The sequence below is a fragment of the Tupaia chinensis genome, unplaced genomic scaffold (genome assembly GCF_000334495.1).
Source record: "Tupaia chinensis unplaced genomic scaffold, TupChi_1.0 Scaffold000201_2, whole genome shotgun sequence".
NCBI classification, from domain to species: Eukaryota; Metazoa; Chordata; class Mammalia; order Scandentia; family Tupaiidae; genus Tupaia; species Tupaia belangeri.
In genome coordinates this window covers 574,662-585,472 of record NW_006159677.1, presented here as the reverse complement: position 1 = coordinate 585,472, position 10,811 = coordinate 574,662, and the positions used below count along the sequence as shown (strand labels likewise).

At 45.3% G+C, this 10,811-nt stretch overlaps 1 protein-coding gene across 1 annotated transcript; it reads left to right on the top strand.

Annotated features, from left to right (window-relative positions):
* The first annotated feature begins 9,609 nt into the window (after nt 1-9,609).
* LOC102492521 (olfactory receptor 2Z1) lies at nt 9,610-10,554 on the top strand. Its single transcript, XM_006147216.1, has one exon. It carries the CDS (start codon nt 9,610-9,612, stop codon nt 10,552-10,554), a length of 945 nt encoding a protein of 314 aa, XP_006147278.1.
* The last annotated feature ends 257 nt before the right edge of the window (nt 10,555-10,811 follow it).

Sequence of the window (10,811 nt, the reverse complement as noted above, 5' to 3'; positions counted from 1 at the left end):
TGTGCATGCGTGCCCAAGATCCCAAGAGGAGAATGGAGGAGAAGGGATTGTGGTGTGGCCATCCCCCCTGGGGGGTGATTTCTCACTTTCTGTCTCTCCATCTCTCTCTGTCTGTCTGGTGAGTACACGCGCCCTATAGTAAAAATAGCGAAAACCTCTCCAAGAAAAAAAAAGGAGTGCGAGAGAGAGGAAGATTTTCACATTCCCTTCTCTCACAGTAGGACAATGAAAGACTTTCAAAATTGTTTATTTATTAAATTTCACAGAGGCTGACTGTGCTTACTGTGGAGGGAGAGGGAGAGAGAGAGAATGCGAGAAAGCGCCCTCCATGGAGAATGGTTACACTACAGTGTCTCTTCTTCTGTTTATTCCTCCTTTGAGGATTTTGGGCACACATATGCACATCCAATGTGTTTTTCAAGCTGCCGGGCCCAGGACTCCAACTGCGTGGTAGGCTGTGTGGGATGCAACTCCTTGAACCACAAAGCCATGGACTAGCTTAATTTTATTTTACTTTATATATTTACATATTATTTTTTTTTTCAGTTTTGCTATAGGGCATGTGTGCTTACCAGAGGCAGGGGTGGGGGACTGAGAAAACAAGCCACCAGGGGGATGTTCACGCTGCGGTCCCCTCTCCTCCATTCTCCTCTTGGGTTTTTGGGCATGCACGCACACACACCCAGTGTGATTTTCAGGCTGCATTATCCATGAATTAAACTGCATAGTTGGCCATATGAAATCCAGTGCCCCAACCTCCACACCACGGGCTAGCCTCTCAATTTTATTATTATTTTAATTATTTTATTTAACTTTATGTATTTATTTATTTTAACTTGACCAGAGAGGGACAGAGAGAGAAAGAGAGAAAGTGAGAAAGCAAGCTGCCAGGTCCGGGACTCAAACCGTGGTCGGCCATGTGGGAGTCCAGCACCCTTAACCACCACACCACCTACCAGCCCCTCAATTTTGTTTTTAATGAACATATAATAATTGTACCTATTTGTGGGCACAGTGTGATTTTTAAAAATTTTTGTATGAGAATATAATGTATAGTGATTAAATCAGGACAATGACTGGATTGGCAAAAAATGTCAAGATGTACTTTTCTGTTTTTTTTTTTTTTTCCTTTTTACTATAGGGTGTGTGCGCTTGCCAGAAAGACAGAGAGTCAGAAAGCTAGAACTCACCCCCAGTGGGGATGGCCACACCGCAATCCCTTCTCCATTCTCCTCTTGGATCCGAGGCACGCATGCACACGCGCCCAGCGTGAGTTTAAGCCACCGGGTCTGGGACTCGAACTGCGGTCTACTACATGGTAGTTCAGCGACATAGCCATTAAGCCAACTGCTGGTCCCCAAGATGTATTTTTCTATGCAAAGATGCATCTTAACTTTTCCAGCCACCCAGTAGAATACTCATCATCTCAGCCCTGTCATTGCTTTGTGCTGGGATGATCTGTCACATTTATGTGGATTTAAATTGCCCAGAAAGTTCCATTACTCCCCACATTGTTACCTGTCTTCCTGGAGTTGAAAGTTGAAAAATGCTTTCTGTTCCCCCATAGGGATAATCCCAGTCTCAAAGTCTCCAGCTCCCAAGCTGATCATTTTCTCTCCGACACAAACAGAGGATGTAATAAGAAGCTTTCTGATGCAACACTATCCCCCAAAGTCTCTGTCCTCAGAGAATATTGTTCAAGACCTCACGGACCCAGGTAGGACTCATTAACCAACGTGCTAGATTCCAGGGAGGTTTTATCTAGAAGATCTCCCACAATAAGGAGAATCCAGATGTGTGTATGGATGGAGAGGTGAGTTCCTTGGACTCGGTCAAGTACAGGTGAACGTAAGGAACCCCATTACTTGTGGGGCTCTCTGGGGTCTAGGCATGATGAAAGAGGAGATACCAGTGGCAAGAAAGAGCCCAAGGAGCGAATGGTATTTCATTCCTTGTTGTGATGGTACAGGGTTTGAGGACATGCAGGCATTTAGGGAGAAGGATTGTATGTGCTTTTTTTTTATCTTCTCCAGCAGCAGGTGGGCATCTGACCACTTTTTTCTTTTTTAAAATAATTATTTAATTTTTTGAGAGGTTTTTGCTACAGGGCGCTTGTGCTTACCAGAAAGATAGAGACAGAGAGACAGAAAAGAAGAAATCACTCCCCAGTGGGGATGGCCACACTGCAATCCCTTCTCCTTCATTCTCCTCTTGGGATCTTTTTAAAAATTTTTTATTTATTTATTCATCCATTTATTTTCATTTGACCAGAGAGAGAGACAGCGAGAGAGAGAAAGTGAGAAGAGAGCCACCAGGTCCAGGACGCAAACTGTGGTTGGCCATGTGAGAGTATCCAGCACCTTAACCACCATGCCATCTGCTGATCCCTCCTCTTGGGACCTTAGGTATACATACATGTGCTCCTGGCGTGAGTTTAAGCCATCGGGTCCAGGACTCGAACTGCTCTCGACTACATGGGAGTCCAGCAATGTAGCCATTCTGCCATCTGCTGTTCCCAAGAATTATTTAATTTTATTTACTATTATTATTATTTATTTCGAGAAGGTTTTTTTTTTTTTTTTTGAGAGGTTTTTGCTATAGGGCGCATGTACTTGCCAGCCAGCCAGAGACAGACAGAGAGATAGAAAGCGAGAAATCATCCCCCCAGGGGAGATGGCCACGCCACAATCCCTTCTCCTCCATTCTCCTCTTGGGATCTTGGGCACGCACGCACACGTGCCCAGCATGAGTTTATGCCACCGGATCCAGGACTCGAACCACGGTCAACTACGTGGGAGTTCAGCAACATAGCCATTACGCTAACTGCTGGTTCCTATTTTGAGAAGTTTTTACCTTAGTGTGTGTGCATTCACTGGAGAGAAACAGAGACAGAGACAAGGAAAGTGAGAAGTCACTCCCTAGGGGGGATGGGCATGCTACAATCTCTTCTCTTCCATTCTCCTCCCAGGATCTTGGGTACGCACGCACATGTGCCTGCCTGGTGTGATTTTGAGGCCACTGGTTGGCCATGTGGGAGTCCAGGAACATAACTGCTATGTCATCTGCTGGCCCCTTATTTATCATTATTATTTTTAAATTTGCTACAGGGCACATACACTGACCAGAGAGAGAGAGAGAGAGAGGGAGAGAGGAATAGTGAGAAAGCAAGCTACCAGATTTGGGACTTGAACTGTGGGTAGCCATGTGGCTATGCCAGTGCCTCAACCCCCATGCCACCTGCTGGCCCCATCTGGTCCCCCACTTCTAAATCTCAGTTGTCGCTACTCCCATGAGCCTTAACATAGCCTACTCTCAGGGGACAGTCCATATTTGAATTTCCATAGAAACGTCTTTTTCTTTCTCTCTCTCTCTTTTTTTTTTGAATTATTTATTTAATCTTTCTTATTATTGTTGTGTTTTATTTGCTCTTGGGCACATGCACTCACCAGAGAGAGAGAGAGGGAAAGTGAGAAAGCAAGCCGCCAGTTCTGGGACTCGAACTGTGGTTGTCCATGTGGGAATCGAGTGTCTTAACCACTATGTCACCTGCTGGGCCCCATAGAAACTTCTGAGCTATGAAGACCTGGAGCGCTTCACAATTGCTGAGAGATGGGACTTAGATCGTGTTCCGTGGCATAGCCAAGAACCTCAGCTTCCCTCTCAGATGATCTAAGACAATGACAGTGACAGCCTGGAACAGTTTTCAGAGATCATAACGGATTAGCTTGGAGAACCGAGTACTCAGCTGGTAGAGGAGGCGAAACACATGACGTGCAATTGGACAGAGGAAGTTCAGCTCTCAGTTCTGCCGGGCAACCCTTTTGTCACCAAAGACATGCATCATACTAAGTACTTCTTTCATAGATGATTTTATTTTATTACAAATTTAAGATCAAGAGCCAGCAGAAGTGGCAGTTAAGGCACTGGATTCCCACATGCCCAAGCACAGTTCAAGTCCCAGGCCAGAGGCTTGAAAAGATGTCGGGGGTGCACGTACATGCACGCCCAACATCTTGATAGGAGAATGGAGAAGGGATCGCGCGGCATGGCCAGTGGGTGATTTCTCACTATGACGCTCTGTTTCTCTCCCTCAAGTGCATATTCCCTATGGCAAAAACCTTTAAAAAAATTTAAAAAAACCTCTTGGAAAAAGAAAAAAGAAATTTAAGATCGAAGTATTTTATGGGGTCATCAGGTGGCATGGTGATTAAGTGCTGGATTCCCACATGGTCAACTGCAATTCGAGTCCTGTATCTGGCGGGTTGCTTTCTCACTTCCTCTTTCTCTCTCTATTGCTCTCTGGTCAAATTAAAAAAAAATAATAATAGAGGCTGGTAAGTGGCGTGGTGGTTAGGGCGCTGGACTCCCACGTGATCGACCACAGTTCGAGCCCCAGACCTGGCAGTTTGCTTTTGCACTTTCTCTCTCTCTCTGTCCCTCTGTAGTCAAATTTAAAAAAAGAAAAAGAAAAAAGAAAATTATAATAACTAAAATTAAATAAATAATTCTTTTTTAAAAAGAGCAAACAAAGTATTTTATTATTTTTTAAGTTTCTTTCACGAGAGAGGGAGAAACTGAAAGAGACAGAGACAGAGAGACAGGCTTCATGTCTGGGTCTTCATGCCACAACCCACGTCCAGTTCAGGTAGCCTGGATCCTAGGTATGTCCTGTGCACACCCAGTGTATCTAGGGAGGTCCCAGGGCATGAACCCAGGTCCTTCTCATGTGTGTCCAGTTGGATTCCTGTTGAGCTCTTACCTCACCCTCCCTCACAGGTTGTAATTGTTCGGCACATGTTTGTGGAGAAGTTGTTACACAGGACTTGTTATACAGCTGGTGTTCCATGTCTGAGAATGAAGGTCAAACGGACACAAGGGAAGCTCTTTAGGAACTGGACTTTCAAATTATTTGTTTACCACACTAGCAAAGACAGAAAAAAACAGGGTTGCAGTATGACTTCATGGACTGGGGGCTCTCTTGCCGCCAAGGTCCCTTCCTCCAAATGAAAATATTAACAATTACATTTTACTGCGACCAGCAGATGGTGTAATGGTTTTGTCACTGGACTCCCACTTAGTCGACCATGGTTCAAGTCTTGGACTCGGCGGCTTAAAACTCAATGCTGAGTGCGTGAATGTGTGTGTGTATGTGTGAGCCCAGAATCCTGAGAAGAATGAAGGAAAAGGGATTGAAGTGTGACCATTCCCTCTGGGGGGTGATTTATCACTTTCTGTCTCTCTGTCTCTGTCTCTCCGGCACATGTGCATGCCCTATAGCAAAAACAAAGCAAAACAAAACGAAAAACTCTTTAAAAATTACATTTTATAGATGATTGTATAAAAACACTATATTCCAAATTGGCTAGAATCGTAGTTTTTCCTTCTGAACCTAAATAAAAACATGGGCCAGCAGATGGCCTGGAGGTTAAGGTAGCTGGATCCCACATGACTGACTGTGTGGTTCAAGTCCTGGACCTGGTGGCTTGAAATCATGCTGAGTGCTGGGGCTAGCTGATGGCGTTGTGGTTACATCGTTGAACTCCCACATGGCCAACGGTGATTCGAGTCCCGGACCCAGTGGCTTGAAAATCACACCAGGTGCATATGCATGTGTGCCCCAAATCCAAAGGAGACTGGACGAAAAGGGATTGTGGTATGATCATCCTCTCCAGGGTGTGATTTCTCACTTTCCCTCTCTCTTTCTCTGCCTCTTTCTGGTGAGCACACATGTCCTGTAGCAAACTAGAAAAAAATAAATAAATGAAAATAAATAAATAACTTTATTTACTAAGTTATTCTCAGAACAGACGCCTTATTTAGCTCAGAGTTGGTAAGATTCTGAATAAGCAGAGATAAAATTAATAATACTTTATTGTCTGTCTAACACACACACACACACACACACACACACACACACCCTCTAGGTATTTGGGACCAGGTTATTTTTTGTGATGGGGATTACCCTGTGTATTAAAGTATGTGGGACAGTATTTGTGGCCTCTGTCACTCATCTCAGTTCCACATCCTAATCATGACAACCAAAAGTCTCCACATATTGCCATCGTCACTCTGGTTGAGGAAAATGTCAAAGCAGAGTCATTTCAGAAGAACACGACTGATCCTAGACTGAAATGGATCAACTTTTGCTATGCATCTTGGCAAGATTTATAATGTTGACCCATGTCACAAAAAGAGCTAATATTTTTTTTTGAGAGGTTTTTGCTATAGGGCACGTGTGCTTGCCAGAAAGACAGAGACAGATAGAAAGACAGAAAGCGAAAAATAACCCCCCAGGGGGGATGGCCATGCCACAATCCCTTCTCCTCCATTCTCCTCTTGGGATCTTGGGCACGTATGCACACATGCCTGGCGTGAGTTTAAGCCACTGGGTCCAGGACTCGAACTGCAGTCGAGTACATGGGAGTCCAGCGATATAGCCATTACACCAACTGCTGGTTCCCCTTCAGAACTTCTTAGAGAGCTGGTCTGATGTTGGTAAATTCTTTCAGGTTTTTTCTTGTTTTCTCTTCCCATATGAAGGGTAATCTTGCCGGGTATCGTATTCTTGGTTGAAATTGTTTTTCACTCAACACTTTAAATGTATTTTCCCATTCTTCCCTTGCATTGTTTCTGATGAGAGGTCTGCTGTTAGCCTGATGGGATATCCTTTGTAGGTAACATGACGTTTCTCTCTTGCCAGTCTGAGTATCTTGTCTTTGTCTGTGGTTTTGGTCAATCTGGCTATAATATGTCTTGGAGAAGATCTTCTTGGGTTGATCTTATTGGTCCTTTGAATTTCTTGGGTCTGGATCTTTGAATGCCTCTCTAGGTTTGGAAAGTTTTCTTCCAGGATTTCATGGAATAGATTATCAATGCCCTTATTAGTCTCTTCACCTTCTGGGATACCGATTATCCAGATATTTGGATGGTTAATGATATCTAGTATTTCTGGTATATTATTCTCATTTTTGGGGCTATTTTCTCAGTCTCTGTGGTGGATTTTATTAGTCCAACGATCCTGTCTTCTACATCTGAGATTCAATTTTCTGTATGATCTAGTCTGCTTTTAATACTTTCAAAGGAGGTTTTGTTTTGTTTTGTTTTTTTTTGAAGAAGTTTTTGCTCTAGGGTGCATGTGCTCGCCAGACAGAGAGAGACAGAGAGACAGAAAGCGAGAAATCACCCCCAGGGCGGGGATGGCCATACCGCAATCCCTTCTCCTTCACTCTCCTCTCAGGATCTTGGGTATGCGTGGACATGTGCCTAGCGTGAGTTTTTAAGCCACCGGGTCTGGGATGCAAACCGCCGTCGACTACATAGGAGTCCAGCAACATAGCCATTATGCTAACTGCTGGTCCCACTTTCAAAGGAGGTTTTGACTTCCTGTATTATAGCCTTCATCTCCAACAGTTCCATTTGACTCTATTTTATGGTGTGTATTTCCTCTTTCAGCTCTTGCAAGAAATTCCTCACCTCCTAGGACTCATCAGCTTTTTTCTTCTGGTGTTCACTGTCCCTCTTCTCTTTCATCTCTGTTAGTTTTGTCATTATGAATACTCTAAATTCTTTTTTTTTTTAAGAATTGTTTTATTTTACTTACTTTTTTTTTTTTCAATTTGACCAGATTGAGACAGAGAGAGAGAGAGAGAGAGAGAGAGGGAAAATGAGAAGGCAAGCCACCAGGTCTGGGACTCGAACCACAGTTGGCCATGTGGGAGTCCAGTGCCCTTAACCACCACACCATCTGCTGCCCCAATACTCTAAATTTTTTATCAGACATTCCCATGAGTTCAATTGTACTATCTGTGGATGAAAAGGAGTTGTTATTTTCTCTAGGGGGAGAGGTATTTTCTTGGTTTCACATATTTATTGTGCCCCTGCAGTGATTTCTAGTCATCTGATGGGTTATCCATTTCTTCCTAATTCTAGAAGATCAGTCTGAGCAATCAGAGGCGCACAGGAGCATGTGGTCTGCACTCTTTGGCATTGCATTTTTCTCCCAGGGTAGATTCTCAGCAGAACCTCTTCATTGCTTTTATCTCTGAAATCACTAGATCTCTCCAATGAGACTTTGAACCTCATGAAAGCAGGAATCTTATCTATCTTTGTCACTGTCATGTGGTAATGCCTCCTCAGTCACCGGCACTTAGAAGGAATTCATTTAACTTTCACTGAATGAATGAGTGAATCGTTGAGTGAGTGGGGTGATCAATCAAGACTGGCAATTGTTTAATTAGGCCTTAAATGCTAGCCTGACATCAAGATGATCAAAACAAAGAAATAGAGAGAGAGGAGCAGTCAGCTAGGCAAGGAGGAAGGATTGTGACCAAGTTTCATGACTACAGAGAAGCAAGTCACAAAGCCAGAAGATTTCCAGTATAAGTATCACCAGGGATTTGGGCTAGAGGATCTTGAGTAGACCCCCACCCAACACTGACCCTCCTGGTCTCCAAGTAACTCAACTCCTTTGGACATTTGAGAAATCAGACCTCTACTAAACCCATCCGAAGTTGGGTTCTCCCAGTATTAAAGGCTGGCTTCTATGTATTGCTGTATATGTCCCCATTGATGATGGACACAGATGTCCCTTTGACCCAGAAGCTCCAAGGTTGGAGGTGATGTCTGTGAACAGTACTGCAGGATAATCTGCCCGGGAGGTGAGATTGAGTGTAAGGTCAAGTATTCTAGGGGGCAGTGGTACAGTGGTAATGTAAATGGACCCACATGAGAAAGGTCCTGGGTTTGCATCCTGAGTTTGCTTGGATATGCACTCCTGTGCCCGTGATCCAGGCAGGCTGAGGCCGGGGGTAGATTGTGGTATGAAGACACTGTTGGGGGTGACTGCTGCTCTGTCTGTTTCTCTCTCATGGAAGAAACAAACTTTTTTCTTTTTTTTTTAAAGATAAGAAGGTTGGGCCAGTCAACTGGTATGGTGGTGAAGGCAGCTGGAGCCCACATGGCAAACTGTGAGCTTCAAATCTCAGACCTGGTGACTTGAAAAATACACTGGGTTGGGGCTGGCAGGTGGCATGGTGGTTAAGGTGCTGGATTCTCGCATGGTCAACTGTGATTTGAATCCTGGACCTGGTGGCTTGCTTTCTCACTTTCCCTTTCTCTCTCTCTCTGGTCAAATCAAATAATAATAACTAAAGTTAAATAAAATAATTCTTAAAAAAATAAAATCACTTTATTAAAAACAAAAAGCAAACAAACAAAAAAATACCAGGCATGTTGTATGTTTGCCCAAAACCCCAAGAGGAGAATGGAAAGGTAGAGATTGAAGTGTGACCAGCCGACCCCTTACTTTATATTCTATCCTTTTCAGAGTGTTCATCTCTGCTTTGGCCCCAAGGTGTCCGCTGGGATTGTCTTGTGCCCTCTAGCTTGGGAACTGTTCTAGCAAGGTATCACATGGGTTCTCCATCTCCTGACCAGAGCAGATGTGTCATTTTCCTGTCATAACTGAATGTGCTCATCACCTTTCTCAAGGGACTTCAGGAAGCCATGATCAAACAATGGCGGTTGGCATATGAGATCAAGCTCCCCCACCACCGAGACCCTTTGCCAAAAGCCTTGTTCTTCTGGCAGGTGAATGATGTGACCTGGAGGATGGGGGTAGCAAATCAGTCCATGGCTTCAGATTTCATTCTTGTAGGACTCTTCAGCCACTCTGGACCACACCTGGTCCTCTTCTCCCTTGTGTGCGCCATGTTCACCACAGGCCTTCTGGGCAACACCATCCTGTTCTTCTTGATCTGGACAGACACTAGGCTCCACTCACCCATGTACTTCCTGCTCGGCCAACTCTCACTGTTGGACATTGGGTTTCCATTGGTCACCATCCCCAAGATGGCGGCCAACTTCTTGCAGGGAGGGAGTTCCATCTCCTTCGGAGGCTGTGCAGCTCAGATGTTCTTCCTGATGTCAGTGGGTGTCTCTGAGGGTGTCCTGCTGTCTCTCATGTCTTATGACCGCTACGTGGCCGTGTGCCATCCCCTGCATTATGCCATGCTCATGAGACCCCAGGTCTGCCTGCTCATGGTGGGCACTTCCTGGTTCTCAGGCGTGCTGGTGGCCTCCATCCAGACGTCCATCACTCTGCACTTCCCCTACTGTGCCTCACGCACAGTGGACCACTTCTTCTGTGAGGTGCCCGCCCTACTGAAGCTCTCCTGTGCAGACACCTCTACCTATGAGTTGGCGCTGTCCGTGTCAGGAGTACTGATCTTGCTTCTGCCCATCTCGCTCATCGCCACCTCCTACAGCCATGTGTTGGGGGCTGTTCTCCGCATGCGCTCAGCAGAGGCCCGGCGCAAAGCCTTCACCACGTGCTCCTCGCACATCACCGTGGTCGGGCTCTTCTATGGCGCAGCCGTGTTTATGTACATGGTACCAGGCACCTACCACAGCCCACAGCAGGACAATGTGGTCTCCCTCTTCTACAGTCTCATCACCCCCACACTGAACCCCCTCATCTACAGCCTGAGGAACAGAGAAGTTCAAGTGGCCTTGGTCAAGGTCCTTAGCAGAGCTGGTGTTCGGTCAAAGAGATGACCTCTTGGGGGATGCTGCTTTTTCCAGGGCCCCTCCCTGACAGTTGAGGCTGATGTTTCAAATGAAAGACAAAGAGATCCCTCATTACCTTATTTTAAAACACAGGTGGGGGGACCAGCAGTTAGCATAATGGCTATGTCGCTGGACTCCTATGTATTCCTGCAGTTTGCGTCCCGGACCTGGTGGCTTAAACTCACGCCGGGTGTGTGTGCGTGCGTGCCCAAGATCCCGAGAGGAGAATGGAGGAGAAGGGATTG

Bases quoted from the DNA above. Each gene is read 5' to 3' on its own strand.
- LOC102492521 (XM_006147216.1), top strand. From the start codon at position 9,610: ATGGGGGTAGCAAATCAGTCCATGGCTTCAGATTTCATTCTTGTAGGA.